This window comes from Halyomorpha halys, unplaced genomic scaffold, assembly GCF_000696795.3.
Source record: "Halyomorpha halys isolate HHAL.00 unplaced genomic scaffold, Hhal_1.1 Scaffold349.1, whole genome shotgun sequence".
Classification (NCBI taxonomy): Eukaryota; Metazoa; Arthropoda; class Insecta; order Hemiptera; family Pentatomidae; genus Halyomorpha; species Halyomorpha halys.
In genome coordinates, this window is record NW_027109825.1 from 154431 (window position 1) to 180973 (window position 26543).

General features: G+C 29.6%; 1 protein-coding gene across 8 annotated transcripts in view; it reads left to right on the forward strand.

The window, feature by feature from the left end:
• LOC106681580 (ATP-binding cassette sub-family C member 5) overlaps nt 1-26543 on the forward strand; it is a 59961-nt gene that overhangs the window by 4436 nt on the left and 28982 nt on the right. For 2 of the 8 annotated variants that reach the window (XM_067047978.1, XM_067047979.1), the window contains exons 4-12: nt 822-980; nt 3317-3464; nt 3832-3974; nt 5374-5464; nt 8859-9032; nt 10392-10539; nt 12020-12168; nt 17928-18038; nt 19110-19220. In XM_067047978.1, coding sequence (XP_066904079.1) covers nt 822-980; nt 3317-3464; nt 3832-3974; nt 5374-5464; nt 8859-9032; nt 10392-10539; nt 12020-12168; nt 17928-18038; nt 19110-19220 — 1234 coding nt within the window. Of the gene's footprint in view, nt 1-821; nt 981-3204; nt 3246-3316; nt 3465-3831; nt 3975-5373; nt 5465-8858; nt 9033-10391; nt 10540-12019; nt 12169-17927; nt 18039-19109; nt 19221-20019; nt 20131-26543 lie in introns of those variants that run through there. The other 6 variants (XM_067047980.1, XM_014421953.3, XM_014421956.2 and 3 more) reach the window with 6 other exon arrangements.

Genomic DNA, 26543 nt, shown 5'->3' on the forward strand with positions numbered 1-26543 from the left:
TATGAAGAGGAAATAGAGAATGGTTTTTCTTTGATCAGGCCATCTTCCTTTTGTTATTATAAACAGCCAATCATCAATCTTCAGTGTTTTTTTGTTTTTTTTTTAATGAAATAATAGTTTTAGTACAAGTGATGGATGTTTCTTGAGTATTTGTTTATGCTGAATCAAATGGAAATAAAATTAAGGTGAAATTACTATCCTACTTAAAAGTTATGCTTTATTATGGACGAAAATTCACTTATATTATTTTGAACTGTATATTGGCATGAGTCGTTGAAATTGAGTGATTATCAGTGGCCACTTTTAAATAATTGATTCCACATAATAGAATGTATATAAATCTCTAGATTTAATGCATCTATGCATCTGTTGTTCCTGTCTTACATTACATATTTCTTGGTAACATGATATATATCTCTTTGTATACTTTTAATTAAGAACTCAGTTTGTTTTATTTTGTTTGAAGATTAATTGTTGGAAGATGGTCTGAGTGGCGGTTTAAAAAAGCACATTACAGAGCAGAAAAAAATCATTTCCCAACTTTGCAGAGCTTTATCAGAGCTAAATTGTGACAGGTAACGAACGAATCAAAAATAGATTTTCCATCTGTCACTATTTAGTCCTGTTGAAACCATGCAAAGTGGGGTAGAATGTTTGTGATAAATTAATTTTTTCTATTATTTAGTGTGCTATCTTCCTACAATTGTTTTATTTTATTTATTTTTTTGTAGCTAACAATAAATAACTTTGAAGCATGTACAGACAACATGATGTAGTGCTGTACAGATTATTGATACTGTTTGTTTTCATTGGTTTTTTAGAAATAATACTCATCTTGGCGTTGATGAAGCTGGGCTTTGGCAGTTCATTACTTACAACTGGTTGACCAAGTATATGAGACAGTCGTTCAAGAAAGGTCTTACCCTTGATGATATACCGAATCCTTGTCCGCAAGATTCTTGTGCATATAATACTCAAAGGTATGTATATTTCCTCAGTCTATGGATAAATAAAACCAACCTCTCTTGGTGAAATGTTAGGCAATTCATAAATGAACAATGATAACTTTTTTTTTATAATCAGTTGGTACCTTTTTTTTTATTCTGAAGATTAAGAAAAGTGTTCTAGAAGCTCGTGTTCTTTTCTGCTTCCACTGCTGTTATGATAGTGAAAAGCCCAGTGCCTAGATATCTTCTGCTTTACAATCCAGGACTATTATGTTATCCACTTTGTTATCCATGTTATAATTGTTCCAACGTTTCAGCTAGAGTTTGTAACCTTCTTCAGGGCTAGAACAAGATAACAACCACAATAAGTATAGAATTTTGACCGCACCCCCAACCATCTTCTCCTCGTACGTCATCCACGGTCAACTATCTCTCATAATTTTATGTATGTATGAGATATTTGTGCATCATTGCTATGTGTACCCTACCGGGCACTCTGCATTATTTTTGCATTATCCACTCCATTACCTGCCAGGTCTAGGATATAGATAGTCATTTATTGTTTGGTGATAAAATACTTCTTGAGTAGAACAATAGAGAATTATGATAGTGAGAAGCTGCTATATTGGCCTCAAAATAGATATGGGAGTAGTAAGAAATATGAGTGAGAAGGAAGTACTTGTCAGTTGTGCAGTGCATAATCAAGTTTTGGGCACCGAAGAGTATCTGCCTTTGTGATATGTTATAGAGATTGCGTGCACATTCTTGTGGAAATGTTCTTTCTGAGACAAATGGGTTTCCTTATTACAAAATTTTCAAGAACGAAAGAGTTGTAAATGAACCTTATTCCAGTTGAAGATAAGTTACTTAGAAAATCATACTGAAGCTGTTTATAGCCTTTTTGAAGGGAACCGTGGGCTCCTCTCTATGAAATTGCTTCTGAAGTCATCTTATCTGATCAGAAGATGGCAGTAGTCAATTAAAACTGTCAATTTTCTGCAAGCTCTATACTGTTCCCTACATTATAGATAAAAATCTTTAGTCCTCATTCCGTCTGTTACCGAAAAATATAATGACGTATTTCCTTCCATTATGCCCAGGGATATCTATTTTTGCCCTTCCATTCCTTCTTCTGGTTTTTCTCTTCTCCTCTCATCGGATCCATGTATTCTTCATTTGTCTATTAAAAGCTATTATCTGGAAGCTTAAGGTTTCTTGCTACTTTTGAAAATATTTTATTTACTGATTCAAAAATTATCTCTGCTGGACAAAATAAATAAAGTAGATGAAATGGACAAGATTAATTACGTACTATTAAGTACTTGTGTAGATGACGATTGATGGTGCTATCGGTGGCGGATATAAGAAACAATTTTACTTGGTTGGTTGATTATATGTGCAGTGGTTTTTATTAATTTGTCATTCACTTTTTTTTTTCAAGTTGTTATGTGTTTTATCTGTCTATCAATCAATGATAAAAATTTGAGAATTATCTTTGTGGAAGAAAATGGAGTCAAGTATTTCCAAATTTAGGCCCCAATCTCACATGCTGAATCTTAAGTTAAAAGAGAATGATGAAATCGAAGATATTAGCTGTGGCAGTGTAGCAATGTAGGCAAATGCTCTTGTGCTCCACACCTCCTAGCAGGCTGAATTTGAATTTGTCCGATATGAACAAATTTGAACTTTGTCTGTCTCAGACAGGATCAATAATTATTAATTAACTGGACAAAATAAACAAAAAATAAATTTAGAGACTGCATATTATCATGTTATCTTCATTTCATTGTTTTTTTATTATTTGTTGTTATTTTCATATGTTTACTCTAAATTGGTGTTGTATGGTTGGGCAATCAACTTTTCAGTAAATTAACTCTAAAACCACTGTTTTTTTTTTTTGAAAGGACAAAAATACTATTTTTTGATTTTGAATGGATAAGTAATATATATTGATTTTGTCCGGGATGGATAAAATAGTCCATTTTGTCCGTAGTGGATAAATTCAAATCCATCCAGCTTTTACATGTAAGTGATTGATTGTTTTATGGAATCTGTCTCTTTGATGATAATAGATTCACTTATTGGATGTCCTCAGAAAGGGTCAACTGAAATGTCTTCTCATGGCCTTAAGTCCATATCTTAAATATCTATTCGGTAGATAGCAAATGCCCTACCCCTAAATTCGACCAAAAGCTCTCTAGTAGCATAGTTTGGCGGGTTCGTTATGACAGTTATTCTAGACTTTTGTTGCTTGCAGGTAACTGCAGGTAACTCCTTGGAATGAGGCCTTTATGACAAGTAAGTATTTCTCAGATGGACATTTGTCAGTTCAACATTTCGTATTTATTTTATTTTTTGTTTAATTTTAGGTTGGAAACTCTCTGGCAGGATGAGCTGATGAGGAAAGGGCCTCAAAGTGCTTCGTTGAATTGCGCCACTTGGAGGTTCATGAGAACTAGGGCTATAGTTTCTTCTGTTTTAATTATGTTATGTGTTATCTTAGGATTTATTAGTATTGTAAGTATTAGCTTCTCATGTTTAAAAGATATTTCAATAATAACTTGAATAGTATATAACTATCTTTCCCCCCTTACAAAATCTTGGTAGTCAAAAAAGAAATGAATTAAAATCTCTGATGAAATCCACTGGCCTTTAAGACATAATTTTTGTTGAGAAAAAAAAAAATTTAAGGAATTTAAATGTATTAGTATACGTATTTAGTATACTCAAGTTTGTTGAATATTGCTTACCTAATTTTAGCCACACTTTTTAAGATTATATAAATATAATAATTGCCAGTATTTATTTCTGTCATTTCTTATTTTGTTTTTCTTTTAAGGTTTCTCTAAACTGATTTTTTTGAAACATAACTTTACGTTTTCAGGCTTTTTTCATGAGATATTTATTAGAATATACAGAATCGGAGGAAGATTCATTTCTAATTGGTTTTAAATGGGCAATGCTTTTTACTTTGACTGAATTAGTTCGAAACACCTTATATGCCATAGCTTGGACAACAAATTATAGGTAGGAATGTTATTTATTTATTATTTCTATATATTTATAAGTTCTATTAGGGGTTCTTTAATAAACTTAAATATTTATGCTAAATATACACGGAATCGTACCTTCTGGTTCACTTAGCGTTTCTTGATTTATAGTTTAGTTCTAAAGCTGATTAATCCAACTTCAAAAAGACAAAAAATAAAAAATACTTTCGTACTACTCTTCTGTTAGTGAATTGACCTAAAGTATTTTAATAGAGAAAAACATAAATAATCAGTAAAAGGAAGATGATCCAAGTGTGATAAAAAAATAAATAAAAAAAACTAACTCAAATAGTAATTAAAATTTGTTGGAAGATAGTCCGGGTGGCGGTCAATAAAGGTTCCAATAGTAGAAGGAAACTATTTATTGTTAACTGTTGTTTCACCCCACTTTTCAGGGCTTCGGATTGAAAAAAAAGATGGCAACTGACACTCAGTTTTTGTAAACAGTAAAATTATAAAAATTAAATACAGCTTCTAATACTAACTAATAGATTGAAAAAAAAATTATAGAAATTTTCAATGAATAACATCCATTTATGATAACTTAAATATTAAAATAATAGTTCAGATGAATGTGCTAAAAGAAATAATAAAAGTAAAATAAAGGACTGCCTGTACTTCCATTGACCATAGATTTAACTATTACCCTTCTTCCTTTTGCCAAAACAGTTAAATACTTAGGGTACAGTTTAGACATCAAACTGTTATTTAACCACCACATCAATTGGAAATTGCAAGGGAAATTTATATCAAAGGTTTCAATACTTTAATCAAAAATTAAAATTATCCAGTAGAAATAAATTAATACTTTATAAAGCGGTACTAAGACCCATCTTAACTTACGCCTGCCCCATTTGTAGCCTTACTAGTTCAACCAATATAAAAAAAATACAAGTATTTCCAAACAAATGCCTCAGAATCATTAATATTACTTTAGAATAAGTTTTTTTTCCACCTTTGGTTTGTTTTACCAAAATGTAAAATAGAGAAATTACCAAAATGTAAAATATCAAAAAAAATTGTATTGTATTAGTGGGTATCCCAAAACAATATAGTAAGTATTGTACATTATATATAAATATCATGTTTTTACTCGTTAGTTTCAATTAGCTAGTAAATGTGGAATAGGTTCGACGGCTATGAAGCGATATGATAGCTATTATGGGCATGTACTTTTCATTAATATGCTCAATGCCTCATTCCTATGGATGATATTATGATATTAAGCCTTAAGTATCAAACAGCGCATATCAAGCGCTTTCAAACAAATAAAATCTCCAGCTTTATATATTATTATAAATTTTGTCCATATATTTGAATAATTTTTGTGCTATATTGTTAATTATTTACTTCATTTATAAGATTTTTATTTTCAGAACTGCTATACGTTTAAGAGCTGGTTGCTTGGGAATGCTGTTTCGTAAAATTATGAGGGTTCATCATTTCGGCGATAAGACAGTTGGAGAGGTAATTGAATTTAATTTCTTTAGTAATAGATTATATTTAGATACAAGGAGAAGATGGTCGGAGGTGCTGTCAGCAAATATATGCAAATAAAAAAAAATTATTTATTTGTCCCGACATTTCGACGTGAATTTCAGACCTTTGTATTCCAGCCCTTTGTACATACATTACCTACCTTTCTCCCTTGGAAGTTGGAGGTCTGTCTGTCGTTCTCAAGCCTCCCACCAGATAACACATAACTATGTTAGAATTACCTTTTCCTTTCTCTATCCTTCCTCTTCTGTCATTATTTCCCATAAACACAGTATACGGTACGAGAAATACCAGTTAAAGGTAAGATACTGACCTAAGTAAACTTGCACATTTCATTTCATGAACCATGTACAGTGTACACCAACAGTGTTGATTTAACCCTCCCCCTATTATTACTTATTTATTTATGTTTATTTCTTTATTTTCTTGAACACTGTCTATTTTATAATATTTTTTTTTAATCATTTGTTTTGTATAATCCTTACCTCTACAATATTATATTTTATCTTCTATTAGTATCAAGTACTATCTACTCAATTTATTATGCATGTTTCTTATTATTTTATTTTTATAATTCTCAGAATTAAGGTTGTATTATTTTATTTTTAAGCCCTAATGGAGGCCTTAAACTTAGGTCGAAATGTTGGTACAAATAAATAAATTCTGTTTATTTTTGTATCTTTGCTGACCGCAGCACTTACCATCTTCTTATATCAATCCACTGTTAACACCTAATTATGATTATATTTAGAATATTAATGATTATTCAAAGATAATTTACTTATTTATTTCATTATGCAAGTATTGAACTCCAGCTATTAATGAAACTCTTGTATTTATCTCCAATTATTGAAAAAAATTCTATTTCTTTACTATGTGATAAATTAAAATTACCAATAAATGGGTGTTACCTATACTGAAAGCATCGATAAAGACTTTCCTCCTGACAGGTAAACAATGCTCTGGTAGTTAATATATTTCTGGGTTGGAAACGATAATTTGTGGTAAAATGAATCAACAATTTTAAACATATATATAAATAAAACAAATAAATGAGATAGAAATTATAAAACATATTAATTCTTTATGTAAAAAAGGAAAAAAAATTACACTTTGATGCCTTTAGAAAAAATAAAATAAAATGATATGGTAGAAAATCTCATATATGTATGTTTATAAGATATGTGCTATGAGTAAATATCTATAAACATACATACAAATATATATATTTATATATACTGTGATATTCAAGATTTATTAAAATAAATATAAGGAATTTAACTATCTTTTTATTATTCTCAGATCTAAAATTAAACTTTGATGATGACAAGGTTTAAATGAATGAATTAAATATTATCTAGATATGAGAATTTTATTTTAAATTACTAAACATTATTGACTCTTTTTCGCGGGTTTTCCAGACAATTCTGAACATAATGACAATTAGTTACTTCTACTAATGTACTTAAATCCTGTGTTGAGCGAAACTAAACAATTATGTAACCTTCTTCAGTGACTGAAGGTTCTTGATGTCTTCTTTCTAAATCTACAATGAGCAGTAGACAAAGGGTGGTAAGCACCACCTGCTTCCGAGACAATTCCACTCTCCCGCCATCCAAGCAAACAAGTGTCTTTCTTCCTTTATCTTGTTCCCAACCTTCAATAACCAATGTAAACATTGATTGTAGCTCAATGGTTTTGAGTTTTTGTCTGTGATCTTTGTTTCTTTATGTAGATTTTTCCTTAATACTTATTTTCCTCTTCTATTTTCACTTAAATTTACTGTAATGCAATTATGATTGGAAAATAACTGAAGTTGAAAATATTTGAATCTGCTCAACATGGTGTGATGCTACTGACTTTAGAATGGGGCAACTATCTTGACTACTTTGAACAATGTTTTTTACTCTGTATTAGACAAAATTGGTTAGCTTGCTATATGGTTTAATGAAACAAATGAAGAATATTGAACATTAATGCATAAAATAAAACTATTTATGTATAAAAAATAACTATTTATCAAAAAAGACAATATTACAATATAAATAATGAATGAATATATAAATGACTTTATATCTAACCTCCATCCAGTTGTGAACTAAGTGTGGAGATGTTGAGTTATAAAATTGTTCTTTAAAAAAAAAAAATAGTGGCCCATGAGACTGGAACAACAAGAGTAAATCTGTATTGTGGCCTGGTCAAATGTATTCTACTGAATGATAAGAACGCCTTTGAAGGGATTTATTCATAACGCTGCTGGCAACACTACTAACTGCGGGCAACTACTGGGGGAGTCACAGAAACATCAACCCTATACAATGAACAATGAATGCTTGTTCACTTTGTTTTTTATGAGCATTCACAAGTTTCCTGTTGATCACTTTTTGTAAATACATCATCAATTACACATGATTTCACATTATATACAATTAAGATATTAAATTGAATTTATAGTACAAAAGAAACTTATTTACAAGTATTAGATTAATTTTATAAACAAATTAGATTAAAAAAAGTATAAGTTTTCAGTTCAACAGTAGCTGAACTGCCATTACATGTACTGTCACCTATTATGCAATACTTAGTGAAGCAGGATTGTCACAAATGAAGGAATAGATAGTGCTGTAGATTGATCTCCCATTTTGAGAGAAAATATAAAAAATAAGTGAGTTACAGCAAAAAATATTTTATTGAAGCCAGCTAAAAATAGGTAAAAAATGAATAAAAAGGTGTTAAGGGATTTAAATCCAGTTTCCTGCCTTTCTCTGCACTGCTTATATATTTGTGTATTAAGTTCTTTCTTTCCACACCAGAGTTTGGAGGTCTATCTGTCTTTCCCAAGTCTCTGACGAGGAAACACATAGCTGCATTAGAATTATCCATCTTTTCCTTTCTTTATCCTCCCTTTTCTATCATTCTTTCCCATGAATGCAGTATATGGTACAGGAAATACCAATTTAAGGTAAAATACGAATATCTAATTTCCCTCCTTTTTTTTTCTTATAAAAGTAACCTAAATAGACTAACTCATTTCATTTCATGAACCAGCATAAATCTAATCTCTCCTCCCATAATCCATTCCCAGACAAATGGAATGCCCAGAAAGTTGAGGTGAGGATCCCTACTTGACTTGAATACAAATATTTTATTTTACCTATTTTAGAAATTGAACAGATAAATCTCTCATTTCTTTAAAATGAGATATTTTGCAATTAATGGTCGATTGCATGTTACAAAACCTTATGATTGTCATAACTTTGTTTAGGTGAATAAAAATTAGGTTTATGTTTTTTTTTGTTATAATCATGAATTCACAAGATATAAAGATTTATTTTATTATCAAGTTTTTTTTTTATTGTTTTAGCTAATTAATATATTTTCCAATGATGGTCAGAGGATTTACGATCTTGTCTTGTTCGGGCCTATGATAGCCTCCGGGCCAATTAGTATGATACTCGGCATCGGATATGTATACTGGCTCCTTGGCCCATGGCCTGTTTTAGGACTTTGTTCAATGTTTATATTTTATCCTCTACAGGTGAATCTTTTTTATTAATGTTTTATTGTTTATATTTTATTATTTCTTATTATATATTAATCAGTTAATCTATGTTTAGATAATAGAAGTAAATATTACTATAGAAAAAATCGAGTTATCAACAAAAAATTCAGATGTACAAAATTTAAATTCTTGTTACTCCAACCTCATAAACACATAAGACATAATTAACAACATAGACTAACTGCATACTAGAAAGAATGGTTGCATGTTGGTAAAACATAATATATATATATATCTGTGGATCTTGAGGATTCTACACCAATAAAACAATATATATATATATATATATATTACAGGAATAAAACTGAATAGCTACTTTTTACTTAATACTTTGAAAGTGAAGAACATCTACCTGAGAGGCAGATATGATTCTAATTTGTGTTATTTATGACTCTCTGATCGGCCTTGGAACTTGGTGTCCTAGGAGAGTCTCAGTTGGCATCTAGTCTTGACTTTCGTCTTTTATTACTAGTTTATTACTATAAAAAGTTTTATTACTAGTCTTGAGTCCCAGAAGCCTACTGTATAAATTATTGAAAATATATGCCTCCATGTTTTATTATACTCCCAAAAACCTGTAACAACATTTAAATAATCAACATAAACATAACTTAACTCATAAAATTACTTCTTCTTAGCAACTAAAAAGTTTTGACTGCTGTTCAAACTCCCAAAAAGTCTGGCAGGCAGATGTTCCTCAGAACGCACTTTTTAGGATTATCCATTCTAAGTATTAATTGATATAGTCTAGTTTTTTCCATTCCCTTGAAGTCTGTCGACCATTGAGGCACAAATTAAACCATGTGTGAACCATCACTGCCACAGGATCAGGACAAAAGGATCTCTGCTTACAAAAATGTTTGTAAATGTTGGATATTTAAAAGTGTATTTTGAGATACTTTTCTGAAGTGCATTTTGAGGCACTTTCATAGCGCGTTTGTTTGTCCATCTCCAGAACACTACTTTATAAATTATAATTTTTTCCTTTTCGAACCATATTTAACTTTATACAAACTTAATTTATGACGAGACTTCTCCTTTTCATTACACAATTTTGGATTTCGTATTTAACTATTTTTATTTATAATCTGGTGATACAGTTTATTTATTTATTTCGGAGATTGGTATATGTTATGTTATGGCTGAAATGTTACAGAAGTGTTGAATATATATGTATAGAATAAAAGTGTGATAAGTTTTTATTACTGTGTAGTTTTATATTAAAAAATATGGGCTTAATATTGTTCAAAAGTTTTTTTCTTTAATATTTAATAATTAAAAATCAAATGAACTAATATAGTAAAATAGTTTATAATAATTATTTTATTTTTTCAGTATTTACTCTCTCGACTAAGTGGTTTCTTTAAGAGAAAAGTTTTCATTTTGACTGATAAAAGATTGACGGTTTTATCAGAGATATTAAACTCCATAAAGTTTATCAAATTATATTCATGGGCAAAAATATATATCAACAAAATTTCAGGTACTTTATATTTTTCTAATTTCAATGACATGAGTGGATGAATGTGTTATGTTACGAACTTATGAATCATTATTCTTACATTAGATTAAAAAAGTCAATTTTTAACTTAAGAAATTCACATTAGTTTAATGTTGAGAAAAATTAATCAAGGTGCTAGGTAGATATAGCAGTATTTAAAATATTCTTCTAATGAAAAAAATGTTTATTTTTCCTATAATTTCACACAATTCCTTCATCCACTGATGTCTTCACTTAGTTAGTACAATATTTAATATTTAGTAAAGTAATAAATTATCTTTCTATCCCTCTCATAATTCTGAGTTGGAAGATTGTGTTAATAAAGTATCAGGAAGGAATATTCCATAAAAGGCATTTTCGTTTATTACAACATTTTGTTTAATCAGTATTATATTATTTTATATACTACCAGATGACGAAACTTATGACAAATGGTGTAAAATTAACAACCATAAGTTGGCATATGTTGAAGAAAAGATTTATCTAGGGCAGTTAATTAATTGGAAGTTCAGAGGAGATTGGCACTTGGCTGGAATAACTTTTGGTCCCTCGGCCATATCATGAAGGGAAAAACAAGATTATGGATGCCAAGCGTGGTCACTGACTATAGTTCAGGTGAGGAAATTACAGGTGTGGCAAAATAATATTGGAAGAGGCATTGTGAATGTGAGGAAAAGGGATCGAATAAAAAATGCTGGGATCCAGAAAGTAACAGGTCTCACTGACACACTGAAGATGACAAGATTGAGCAAATGGAAATGGGCAGGGCTTCTCCTTCGGTGCGAAGATGACAGATGGTCAAAAATTGCCACAGAATGGACTCCATACGATCTTTAAAGAAGAAGAGGACTTCAAAAGAAAAGATGGAGCAATATGTTCAAGAGGATGGGAAGACCCCTCTGGTTGAGAGCTGCTAGGAACAGGGATGTCTGGAAGGAGAAGTGGAAAGAACTCTCCTCCCAATAGGGGTGGTCACCCCGGGAAGTGCTGACTATTACTCCTGTAAGGGAAGCCCTATGCAGGAAAGGATGCAGAAAGATGGAAAGTAGCTCAGGTGGTTGAGGCGCAAGTCTTTGCCATTATGTATTAACATTGAGTCGAGGGATAGATTTTGAATATGATAAAATATAATCTATTATAATTGTGATCTACTGACTTTTATTATACTGTAAAGTAATAAATATTGCTACTTATATTAATTATCTTGACACCTCCTTCTACCATGGTCAGAATAGTTTGGTTACCTGTAGATAACCCCCATCTCCCATATATCAGAAATGATCAGAAAGGGGTCATAAAAAAAAGAAAAAAGTATATTAATTTTTTGAATATAGTAGTATTAATTGCCTAGGGGCAGCTTTAGTGGTTGGTTATGTCATATTACCAATTGACCTAAATTATTTTTATTGAATTATGTCATGCTTTAACTTAATTTATTACTTATGATTTTGGATGTTTTCAGAAATTCGTAAGAAAGAACTTTCATTACTCCACAAAGTTTCGTATTGCAATAGTTTTGCATCATCTCTATCAACTAATGCACCAGTGGTCGCTGCAATCCTAACTTTTTTTATTCACATAACTGTTACGGGAACATTGACTGCCTCTCAGGTATTATATAATAGATTTTATTTTCTTCAGAATAGTTAACGTCATATTTTTATGTTAAATTTAAATTTGATATTAAAAGAAATTTTTGAGAAATCAGCAGTAATCTCCTCAATAGAGATAAATTTGAAACTGAAAAAAAATTAAGAAAGGAATTCAGTATTGAGAGATCTTAATTAAAATTCCTGTTTCTCTTGTATACTAACTGGAAACATCTCTACACTAATCATTGTAAAAGTAAAAATAAAATATTAATATATTATTGTTACCTGAAATTGATTTTTTATTAATGGTTTCTCTTTTGGTTATCACAGTTAGGGTCGCCGTGTGAGTTATAGATGCTGGGTTCAATATTTTACAAGGTAGCTCTCTACTACCTCCCCAAATCAGCCAGTAGTCTATTTTACAAGTTTTATATTTGTACATTTTCACTTATAGATTCTCAAACCAGTTCTTTGTAATTTCAAGTATTATTATGTAAAAAAATGATTGACCATCACTGAAAATATGATGGATATGGTCGGGGGTGCGATCAAAAGGTACAAAAAATTGTTATTAACTATTTCTTTGCTGACGTCAACTCACTTTAGAGGGCAGGGCCTCGTCAGCCCCCCAACTATGTTCAAAATGTAAGATAATAAGATGACAATAAAGTAAACTAAGGTGGGATTAAAAATCATGTAAGAAGTGAAAAATTATATAAAAATTAACAAAAAAAAATATAATAAGATTTACAACAATAAGTATATATAAAAAAGAAATAACATGGAATATTAGATTTAAAATGAACAGGAGACGTCAATACAAGAGAAATAAAACATTGTGCACTCTAAGAGACAGAAAACTAAGGAAATAAGATGAGAATAAATAAAGGTCAAGAAAGAATAAATATAAAAATAATAATAAATAAAGATTTGGAACTTTATTAGTTGACCGTTTAAAATTGGTCGATGATATGTTTCGGTTTCAGAATAGAATTAAGTTTCATAAAAAATTGCTTATTTAGTTATAAATTTAATAATATCTATAATTAGAAGATGGTCTTGGTGTGGTCAAATAAAACTTAAATGGTGATTAAACTATTTATATTGAGCCAACATTTCGCCCCACGTTGCAGGGCTTCTTCAGGTCTAAATTAAAATACAAACCCTTAAATGATGTAAACATAAATGAACAATTAAATGGAAAAATTAAAAAGGTGTACCAATGAAATGTAAAAAGTAAATTAGAATAATAAAAGGTTATAAACAATTAACGAAAATGGTTTATTATTACACACAGTCAATCAGCGATCTTCCAATAATATCTATGGTTTAATCTTGAAGAAAAAAAGTTATCCTAAAGGCAGTGAAAAATGGGTTTCTACTATCATCCTTCTGAATGTTGTTAACATGAATTTTCTTCTCCTTTTGATTGTATTAACCTTATCCCTTCCCATATCATTGATTTAGAATATATTTATCAATATAACACTTATGGAATTTCTGAAGAGTTATTTCTTATGCATATTTGTAATCTTATTTATAACATTATTATTAATATTACAACATAACATTATTATAACACCCCTCATTATGTTTCTCTATCCTATATTCCTAATTTTCAAATATTTATCCTTCGCACATTGGTTCCTTACTTCTAATTACCACCTTATGTCCGTTCTGACCCAGATTATCTCATCCTCCTATTTTACTGATGCTAAAAAAAATTTGAAAGGAAAATTGGAAGGAAGGCACTTTTGCCTAGTTTAACTTTTAAATATTTACAAAAATTTATTGTATTTTGTTCACATACAAATTTACTCATATGAAAGTTAATTAAACTTGATAATACATCAAACATTTAAGCTTTTGGACTGTCATTAAAACATCAGCTTATTTATAACAGTGGTGTGTGTACTAAAACTACTTTTGTCCATAAATCAATATTTAATACTTTAGCATTTTGTTTTAATTATTTGTTAATTTCCTAAATTGTGATATGTGCGAATACGTGATTTATGTGAAAGGTCTTAGGAAAGAACAAACTTGATCTATTCTTTATAATGGTGAAGATTTTGATTTGAACTAATGAAGAGTTTCATCGGATGTATGATAAACTAGATTTTGTCTGGTCTGAATTGCAAAAGGGATCCAGATCAGATGGCTGGGTTATGTAGGATATATGCCCAGGAAATCAGTCCTCAGATTCCTACTCCAAGACTGACCTAGTGGCAGACGAATGCTTCTGGTGGAGGAAATTTGGAAAAATTTGAGCATTAGAAGATGGCGGATGTTTTCCCGGGATAGGAAAGAGTAGGGGAAAATTATAAGAAAGGCCCAAGTTCTTGTAGGATCATAGTGTCAAAACATAAATAAGTTTTTAGTCTAAGAATTTTGAGAGGACTAAGTTTCTATTAGCCTTTTGATGAAAAAATAAAAATATCTTTTAAAAGTATAAGAGAAATGCAAAATAATTATTGATATTCTTGGAAAATATGGACATTTTATTGCAGACTGGTTCAATATAAAATCAAATATCAGCTAATGAAAAAATAATAAATATGGATTTTTCACAAATTGAAGTTGCTATGGACATAATGTGATCCTGAAGGTGGAGCAGAACCACAAAACGTTCATGATTTTTTTTTTCCGATTCCTCTAAAAAAGAATAAAAAATACAATAAATTAGTGGTTGCTTTACGAATGGTTTACATAAATCAGGTTGAGTATTACCTTTTTCTATCTGTGGTACTTTAAGGTTACGGTGTGATACTTATCTTGTTATTGTGAGTTGTCCATTCTTTATGGTCCTATTAGAAAATATCCTCATGTTGATTACGCATAGAAGAAATAAATAAAACAGTTATTATTAAAGACAAATGATAATGATAAAAATAATAAGAAAAACAGTCAGAAGTCGAAAAAAAAAAAAGAAAACGTTCATGATGTATTGAGAAATGTGTTTTATATAAAGCTATAAAGAGGAAGATTTTAGTTTTCTCAAGCAATTAATGAATACAAAATAAATGTTTCTAAATCTTTAAAAAAGTTTGTCAGTTGAGAAGGTGAAGAATTAAGTTATTTAAACAATCTTATGGTTGAGGAACTTTTACCGTAGAATGTGGCCCAGCATATGTTTAGGGAAGAAACTCAGTTTAACGTAATTATTTAGTAATCATCGCTGCTGCTATCTACGAGAGAGCCTGCTAACTAAAGATAAGCTAATGTCTAACCCAAAAAGAACAAAATTGAGTGAGTGAGAATAAAGATTACGCAACTTTAGCTTAAAATACAAGCAAGAGATTTCTGAGTGTCCATAAACTCTGAAGATACTTATTATGAAGCTATTTATTTCATATCCCAGTTTGTACAAATGAATATTTTACTGAAGTTTCCGTCAGTGGTGGAGGTACTGTTTTTTAAAAACTTTCTTCAGTGAATATGGTAGTAAAATATTTATTTATTTTTCATGTTTCTTGTTTCCTTAATTATTTTCTTTTAAAATTGATACAGTAGAGTCTTGATTAACCAAGTTAATGTAAACAGCCACTATCTTGGATAAGCCTAATCTTGGATTACATGGATAAACAGTTAGAGGGGATTGGGTAAATATAATGACGAAGTGTAATCAAATCATGGGAGGTGTATAATCACTATATTGTTGTATTAAGTATTAAATTATTCCATTAAGTTATATATATATTATTAACTGTATTTTTCTGAACAAGAAAGAGATAGTCGGAAGTGTGGTACAAAGGAAACAAAAAATAGTTAACAACTATTTATTTACTGACATTTTTCCCTACTTTGCAGGGCAAACAAAAATATGTTAACAGTAGGGGTATTCATGATCTATGTTAAAGCGTGTTAAATGGAAAAACTCGTGTTAAATCGAAAAAAATTGCCTTCTTTTGCCATGGTAAAACGAAATAACATTTAACATGGCTGAGAGTCTGTTACTTGGTCAGTTAAATCGAGAATGACGTCACACAATAGACCAGTTGAGATCGCCGCCATATTAGTTGTTGTGACTTTCAATACAGTTGTCAATTAGCTCATCTTCATTCTCTTCTTCACAAGTTTGAAGATCAATAAGACACTCATTAGCTAAACTTTCACACAAATTCCACTTTTCACTCACTCTAGGCATGTTTTAATTAATTACTTAAATCAAAACTGAAGTAAACAATAACATGAGGGTCTGGAAGGAAGGTTATAAACATAAAGGCTTATACAACAAGTTGCTGAGAAAATCCGCTAGGGACTCTTATGCATTTAACGTTTAACATGACTTCAAATAAGGCTGCTCACAATCCTATAGTTATAACATTTAACATGGTAAAACATATAACATTTAACACAACATCATGAATACCCCTACTGTAAGACAATAAGATACAAAGAAGTAAACTGAGATGGGGTTAAAAGTTGAAATATAAATGAAAAATTATGTAAAAAAAAAAATGAATATAAAGAAATAGAAATAAGATGTACAGTAATAAGTATATATAAAAAAAGAAATAGCATAGACTATTAGATTTAAAATGAATCGGAGGCATATTAACATGTAAAAATAGAAATGTGGATATAAGAGAAATAAAAAAAAAAATTGTATACATTAAGTGACGTAAAACTAAGGAAATAAAATGAGAATAAATAAAGGTCAAGAAAAAACATATAGAAAATAAAAATATAATAATAATAAGTAAATAAAGAACACCTGTCGCGTTCAGATGTGGAATAGACATAGATAGGGGGGAGGGGAGATGATGATTATAAGACGGTTACATATAAGTGAGATACAAGAAAACGATATTAAAATATAAAAATTATTGGAAAGTATGTTAATAACTGTAATTATTATGTAACATACGAAACAAATAGAAATTAAATGATAGAATGCATAATTAATTTTTTAAAAAAATGACATACAGATAGAAAATACAGTTAAGATAATAGAATGAAGATGATATAGATAAAATACCATAATGTAAAAGAATTGAAACAATGGATCCACAAATGTATCTCACATACCTACTGCTATATATTAAATTTAATTAAGACTCAATAATTTTATGCTCTTTTTTTCCATATATATATATCTTTATTGTATCCATTGTCACTGAGGTATATAGTCTTCTGGGCTGTGATAGAATCCTAGAATAACATAGAATGAATTCCATTGAACGGCTGTCCCTTTGGAATATCATTAGGAAATCTAGAAGGTTCAACTTGGAATACTTACTACTCCATTGGTTTTTGTTGCTTTGGCAAAAATGACAAAAAAGCCCACATTGTTATTCAACATAACTGAATGTTTTCATATTAAGATATGACAAGATGTCTAGCCGGGATGCAAGAGTGAATCACGAAGGTATTATCCACTCATAATTGTTGTTGGCATTATTTTTTCTCAATACTGTAATATAGATCAACCAATACTCATCATAAAAGGGCAGGTCCATGACGATTCATTTCAGCTTAATTTAATGTTTTGATTACTTTGATTGATGAAAATTAGTGATTTTCATCGAATTCTTCATTTTATTCTTTTCCTTGATTTAGACATGGATAATAAAGAATCTCGGTTAATTGAGACTCTATGATCTACTAATTAATTGCTCAATTATATGTTTTCTTAACCAATTAACTTTTAAGTAAAATATCAACTACTTCTAATAATATTTTCTCACAACTCTTTATGTATTAATAATTAATGTATTAATATTTTTTGCTTTTAATGTTAAGCTATTTGGTTATAAATTAACTAGTATTTTTCAGGCGTTTTCGATAATGGGGCTTTACTTCAAAACGTTAATAAATGCACTGCATTTTACTCGTGAAGGATTCCGAACTTTAATCGACTTCAACCTAACCACTCAACGTTTTAAGGTTAGGGTTATCGACAAGTTTGTAAATCAAATGACTGCACAAAGCTTTGTAGTTTTTTAGTTTCTATATTTCTACCTTTAAGTAGCAATTATTGAATGATTCTTGTAACCTTGTGGATAACATTGTTTAGTTTTATATTCTATCCTTCGCAATGCTTTACTAATTATTGTAATATAAACGCTCTAATTTTATTCATTTGATGCTATGAATTAACCATTTGTCCCTTTCTTTATCTTACCAAGTAGTGCCATATACGTTAATTATTTTTCTGTAATTATGTATTTAGCCAAATTAATTTAGTTGTTTGTATTTCAGGAACTTTTGTATTAATTGAGTATATCTCATGGAATGTTAGTTTTTAGTTGAAATACAATTCAGTAATATAAAAATTTATTAATTAGTGGAAAAAATGTTCTATAGACTTCTATAAACTTCTCTTCTTTTAAGATATTTTTACTTAAAAACTCTTTTATTTTCTCTAATGCCTATTACAGAGGCAGTATGGGTATATATCAAGATACTTTTTTCTGAGACTTCACCCTGGGTTTAAATATTTGCATCCCCTGAAATAAAAAATAATTTGAAAATACTTTAATTTTCTATTTACAAAGAGGACTGATTTGGATGTTTATAAGTATCTAGCGTTCAATTTTGATGCATGTGTTTTATATTTTTTGTTTTGTTTTACATGAGAAAACTAGGGAAGCCAATAGAACGTAGGTTGCTAAATCATTAAAAAAAAAAAAAATAATTGATTATTTATTGTTTTCATTGTTATTTTATTAATACTTCATTCCATTTGATTAAGCCAGCATTATAAGTAGTTTTTATCATTTGCTTTTATAGTTAAGAGGCATATTAATTTTTTTTTTTAATTTCAGGAAACTTTCTGTTTACTTTTTGAGGATTAGCTTAGGTTTTTAACTGTTCAAAGTAGAGAGTAGTGCGGATTTTTTAAACTTGTTAATCTATTCATTGTATCTAATTCCAAAGGACCAATACAAATTATAATTCATTATGATGTTGTTATTATTTAATTTTATTTTTGTAGTTATTATATGAATATTCCAGGCATTTACTGTATTTACGCTATACTTCAAGCTATTACGTGGAGTACTTCTTTTTACTCGAGATGGATTCCGAAGTATCATAGACTTCAAGTTAGCTATGGAACGTTTTAAGGTTAGGGTAACTGAAGGATTGACTAATAGTTTCGAAATTATTGTAATTAAATTATTTACGTAATAATTATCAAGTTCTAAGTGATATCGATCTATTTTAAGGTTACATTTAACTATTATTTATTTAACTGTGAACTGTTAAATTTTCTTGACTGTTATATTACTTATCAAATTCTGTTAACAATCTTTTGCTTTATTATTCAAACTAATTTTTATTGTGTCCTTCCTTTTTTTTTTAACTATATGTTTGTCTTTTGTGTAGCTTGGCCTAATTATTATATTATAACAATAACCAAATTAACAAATTAAGTGTATAGTTCGTTATTAACAAATTAAACATATTTTTTACCATTTTTTGTTTTATCATCGTTCAAAGAATCAGGTACAATTTTGTAGTTTGTGTGCTTAAAAAAAAAATAAGGATTAGTCTCATGGAAAAACCATTTTATAAGAATGCTTTATCATACAAATTCAGTAGGTTGTGTCTGTTTTATTTCCTTATGTATACACTGTGCCTTCCATCTTCATCACAAATTTTTTGTCTTTTACATTCTCTTTCTTAATCATTACTTAGAATTGTTTTGATTTCGTTTCATGTTATCTACTTTATTGTTCTGTGTATCTGAAAGTTTATGAACATGAAATAAAAAAATAATTTCTGTATTCATGTTAGATGCCCTGATTAAATTGTTTTATTAAGCAAGGGAATGTTTCACTCTTATTTCTGAATAGATTTATAAGAAAAAAAAACTTTTTTTTTTTTTAATTTATTTTAGTTTAAGTTTTCTTGACAATTACAGGCATTTCCAGTTATGTCTTTCATTTTTATCACTGTAAGGCTCTATGTAACTTATTTCCAGTACGGCATAAGTAACTATATTGACCTCAAAATTACTTGCTCCAGGTTGAAGGTATATATTTACTCATCAATTTTTTATTTACAATTTTTTTTAAAAAGCAATTTTTTCGTTGGGATAGAATCAGAGATTCAAAATAAAGCCTAAAGCCTCTCAAATATCATTGAACAGCTAACCAGTTAACGTTTTGCTAATTCATGTTTCATCAGGACAGAAAAAAATATAATTACATGAATGGATAACAGAGACACTACATCATAATATTAAAAAATAAAAACAGTATTGGATAATGTAAAATTTTTACAAGTTTTTCACTTTGGCTATGTTTTAAAAACTGATTGCGCAAGCATCTAAATTCTTACCTGTAATAAATCTTATCTGTATCTTCTTCTCTTTCACCTCAAATTTGAAGATTAAAATATTTTGTTGGAAAATAGTCTGGGTGGCAGTCAATAAAGGTACAAAATAGTAGAAAAACTATTTAATGTTGACCAGCGTTTTGCCCCACTTTGCAGGGCTTCGTCAAGGCTGATTCTGATTGAAAAAGCTTGGAGACTGAAAAAATTTGAAAAAAAAAAACATTAAAGTATGGTTTTTAAATATCCTTTATGAATTACTCCACCAGTGTAGGTTACCTGGATGCCATTAGTAAAACAGTAAAGCTCAACAAATGTGAGCAACACAAGTTAAACGAGGTCCAAAATCTGCATTTTGAAAAATAACAATAAGACTGCAATGGAGTACTAAGCTGAATGGTTAGTGACTGTTTCTGATTTAAAATTTAAAAAGTTTGATGTCACCCATGAACTGAGAATTATTATAGGTGGTGCTAAGTTTTTGCTCATTGCATCAATCTAGACAGGGATTGTTCCACTAAATTATAGATGAGAATTGGCTGCATAAGTCTTAGTAAACACCTCCAATAGAGGTGTAACAATGACATCAAATTCCACCAGACTTATAGATCTGCTGCTGGTCGACTTGTGTAAAGTTGAATTGATGAGGGAAGAATGTCATCTTGTGCAGTCCCTCCAGAACCCTAACCATTACCATCTGATCAAAACCTGATTCCTTGTTGCACAACTAGCTACTACACTATGCTAAGCAGAATACCCCACTTCTGATTTTCAGAGAAAGAATGGTTGCATGTTTTCACCGACAAGGCTGCCATTGGACTAGACAAAATGAAGGAGCAGGTGTATACTTGGTGTTGAGGTGTATAGCTGTACCTGTTGATTGCCTTGTCAGCAACTTAGTTGGAAATCTGTGATGTTTTTGTGGCTCTAGACATCCTGATAACTGAAAATTATGTAAAAGCCAGTATTCTTGTTGACTCCCAATTTGTAACATCAGTGGGTTGACAAACTCCCATGAAGTTTTGGAAGAGGATAACTTCTGGAAAGGCTTCTTATCAAGGGGGCAAACGTATCATTGCAATGGATACCTTCACTTGTAGAAATCTGAGAAAATGAACAGGCTGACACCCTATGATTGTTCCTTCTAAAATGATTACAGAAGTATCCCAGATGTCCATGTTAGTAGTTTTGTTGTGGCTAAAAGCTTTATCAATATACTCTAAGAGATAAGCTGGAGCAAATTTACCTAGTCTGCAGAAGGGTAGCAGTGGGCAGGTCTCATCTGTTCGAAAATTACATACCTCCTTATCTTCTCAGCCTCATGTCGGTTGCCGCTTCTAGAACTATCACTGGTGATAATTACTTGGGTGCTCATCTCTATAGAATCCAAGTGAGAGATGATCATTGCTGCTTGTTTTGCTTTGCATCAGATATGACATCCAGCCACTTATATGACAGTCCTCGCCTCGAGGACACAATACAAAATTTTAAAGATAATGTGGCAAAGTGGTCGAAATTAACAATACTTTGTCAGACCTTCAGAAGTCTTATAGCAGAAGAGCCATAAATCTTTGGCTTTAGGAAAAAACATTCAAGATATTTTTAAAGCCTGACTGATTATCTACTACCGTTTTCTCAATATCGGCTAAACTTTTACTGCTTGCAATTATTGTCAAGAAATATATCTACTTTATGTGTTCTGCATTAATGTGATTATAACCTTTTCTGCCCTTATGCTTGAATTAGTGAAGCAAAGACTAGATGGTTATTTATTGCTGTTTGATATGTTTTGTCTTGAAATCTTATTATAATATCCTGACATAAAATTTGGTCTGTTCTTTGTTTTGTTTTATTTTTTTTTAAATACTTTTTGCTACCATTAAGTTTTTGTTTTGTTTTGTTTTTTATTATTACTACTTTTAACATTTCTAGTAATAAATAATCCAATGTTTTTGGGTTATCGAATGTGTACTGATAACAAAATATTAAGTATAGAGCTGAACTAATGAATAAATTGAACTTACTATTTGATGTGGCTTCCAGACTGCCATTTAAAACATACACTTACGTATGACAAACACTTAGTGTACTACTTGGCTATGTTACATAGCCTGTTGGAGTATCACGTATGAAATAAATGGTGTAGTTTAGGGAATGGTTTAGAACTTAAGTTACTGCCTAGTCCTGTTTCGTTTATTAAGGTATTAAATATTATCAATGTTATTAAACAGGTTAATCCCCTTATATTGTCTCATAATCATTTTGTATGAACATTTATTATCTTTTCTTAATAAAGATATATGAACAAAAAAAAAAATTAGCTTTATTCTTAATTTAAAACAATTTTGATCCTTTTTTTTCCTCTTAACTTTTATTCTTTAAAATTTTTCCAACGTTTCAGCCCTCACGCCATTCTCAAGGATACCACCTACAAAAAGTTTTTTTTATTTTTATGTAACAATTACATTATTTCCGTCAACTACACATTGATTTCTTTGGCCCTACCTTCAATAGTAAGTAAGGAATCTATTTAAAAACAAAATTTGATGTAGTTATTATGATATTATTTTAATGATTAATTTATTTTAAAGATGTGACAAGGGCAATTAGCCTGCAATTTTAAGATTTAAAAAAGAAATGACTTCAATATTGAAGGTAAGGCCAAAGAAATCAGATTGTTATATAAAAATAAAAAAACTTTTTGTAGGTGTGTACCCTTGAGAATGGCCTGAGGGCTGAAACGTTGGAAAAATTTTAAAGAATAAAAGTTGAGAGGAAAAAAGGATCAAAATTGTTTTAAATTAAGAATAAAATAAACCACGCTCAAACAAGCTAAAATTAGTTTTATATTATTTAAATGGGGGCCTCAGTATTCCTGAATATTTGATAATCCATTAACATGTCAGTCCCGTATTTGTTGGATTATTAAGTTTCAACTGTGTAGTTACATGTAACAAATACAAATTCTTTTTTATAATAAAATATATATATTTATTTTTAAATAATAAATCTATTTTGTTCATGTTGATGTATTAAACTTATTTTAAATAAAATTCAATAGCGGCATCATAAACATATAGGGAAATTTCATTATGAATGTCGTTATGTTGTATATCTTTTTTGTATTCTGTCCTTCATTTATAATGTCTCTTATGTATCCTAGTGTCAAATGGGTTTGTCATGTCTGGTTTTGTGGTGGTATAATCATAGATTCAAATATGAAGGCATATTTTTTTTTGTTTTTAATTCACTTTTATATGATAAAACATTTAAGAAAAATAGTAATATTTTAAAAATTGAGTATGTTGTATTTTTACTTGGTTGAAAAGATTTTTTTTTTTTTTATCTGCATATTTCATTACAGGTTACGTCATATGTATTTAATCTTGGACAAAAATTTATATTTTTTACTTTCATTTATCAAATATATATGGAGTAAATAGTATGGTGAAGGATTTCAATTTTTTTTTTTAATTTGTGTTTTCGACATAAATACATGTTTAGAGATCACTTAGTCTTGCTAATTGGTCTAAGTGTCAGTGAACAGCCTAGCTCAAAAACTGAAAAGTCGCACGCAATTGAAATTACATATTTAAAGCGAATATATTCCTGGGATGTGACAGAAAATTTTTCGATAAATTCGACGGACTAGAAGTGTGATTTTATTGAATAAATTTTTCAAATTTTTTTCTTTATTCAAAAACAACTTTAACGATTTTGATTAAGCTCACCATTTCAATGTACAATTAAATATCCTTTAATATCAGCTAAGTCTTATCCTCATTCATATAGTTTGGTAAGTCTTAAATAACAAATTAATAAAACTCTTCCTGTATAGTACCTTTAATTTTGTTTATTTGAAAAAAATAATTAGTTCTTATCGTTACCAATAATAAACAATAGATCACTACAAAATAGTAAAGAATTTTATGAATAAATTAAGTAGAAAACAAGTCTACAAGTCTCCTATGAAAAGACAGAATTTATAACGACGGAAACAAACTATGGCAAAAAAGTAATAGAGACGAAATATGGACGGATAAGAGTGACAATGAAATTTTAATATCTGGGAGAGATAGTATGCAATAACGGTTTGGAGAAAGAGAGTATAAAGGAGAAAATCATCAAATTGGAAAGGCTAAGCTTCGCAACAGGCAATATTTACAATAAGAAGAACCTATTGTCTAACACAAAAATAAGACATTACAACACAGTCATAAAACCAGTAATTTTATACGGAATGGAGACAACATGTCTCCCTAGTCTGGAAAAATTACTGAAAATAGAGAGAAGGGCCCTGAGGAGAATCTATAGGCCTAAGAAAACGCTTTCAGGTTAAGACCCAACCAGGAAATCTACAGGGAGATAAATGACCTGGAAACTAAAATAAGAATCAGAAGACTGAGATTCTACGTGCAAATGATGAGAATGGACCAAAGCAGATTAAACAAGAAACTATTTGACAGAATCCGTGAATATATGAGCGTAGGAGGGTATCTGAAGCAAAGAAATTGAAAATAACAGACAAGGGCTGCCTGGATAGAGAACAGTACGGAAAAACATTGAAATAAATAAATCTTGTGGCAAATGAAGAAAAACAGAAAGAAGAGAGGAAGCTAAGGCATGCAGAAATGATGAAAAGATACTGGGAGAGAAGAAGAGAAAAAGAGAGAAGGAAAAAGTAATGTATTCGTGGGGTCTTGAAAGACCATTCCTTGGAAAAAAAAAAAGTAGAAAACAGGAAAAATAGAAATCTGATTCAAATCTAAGTTGGTAATAGTTTATGGTTTCCGTTCTGAAAAGCTATATATGATATCATATTTCTTCATTCTTTTGTTTACTTGCTAGACGAGAGCTCTGAAATTCTGGGGGACAAACTTTGTATAATAAATAAGTTTTGAACTACATTGAGCTACCTTTTTTGACCACCACCCTTCATTTTTTTATTATCCCGTTTCTGTTGTTTGTATCATGTACAACCATTTTATAATATTTATATCCGTCTATATTAGTCTAATATTGTTTGTAACCTTGTTAAATTGTGGTTGTAACCAGCAAAATTCATTTCTTGGCTGTTCTCTGACAAGATATTCTAATTTTTTTTTCTCATGTTGATTGCAGCTGTAACAGAAGCTGGAAAGTTCAAGAATCTATAGACTAATATTTGAAATATATGAATTTCCATATTCCTGAAATTTATATTTATGAAATAATTTTCGTTTCATTGAGGAAACCTCTTTTCTTTTCTTTTTTTTCCTATTCTATCAAAATGTCTTCATATTTGAATTATTGATGTTGATGCATGTTTTGATATGCATGTTGGGTCTATTGGTGGTGTTGTAGTTATTTTTAATAATAGTTTTAGCTGATAATTAGAAAATAGAAATATTTTATTAACATGTTGTAGAATAGAATTTATAGCCTTTAAGCATGTACTGAAAATATTTTAAAATAATTATAAGTAGTTCTGTGTGTTAATACACATTTATTTGTACATATAGAGATAATCTTTGTATTAATCCATTTGAGAAATGAAATTTTGTTGTCAGTTTTTCTTTTTTTGACAGCCTACAGGTTATATATCAAATATATATAATTATAGTGATATATCAAATATATCATTTGTTACTTAATGTTTTGTGTGTTGTATAAAACCAAAAGATTCGTTGATATATTTGATTGTAAAAATCAGAAAAATTTCAAAATGTTAATAATGGTTGTTGCTTATTGTCTTGTTTATTTAAAATCGTTAGATATTTTTATTTTTGCGTAAATATCCTATTTGAAGTTTTAATGACTCCTTATTCTTTTCATTATTACTTATAATTTGTCTCAAATGCATTGGTATAAAGTATTTAATTAAATTCAGTATTTTATTTGGTATGATAAATAATAATTTATTTTACCTTCTATACTACAATTTTTTTATATCTTCCCTTTAGGCCAAAATTAAAATCCATTAGTGTTTGATTTATATACCAGGTCATTCAAAAAGTCCTGTCGTTTTTTTGGGGGAAATTATAAATAAATAAATAAATATTTTCAAATAATCACCTTTATTCATCAAAATATCCACCGTTACAGTCGGTAACCTTCTCCCAACGAGATGGT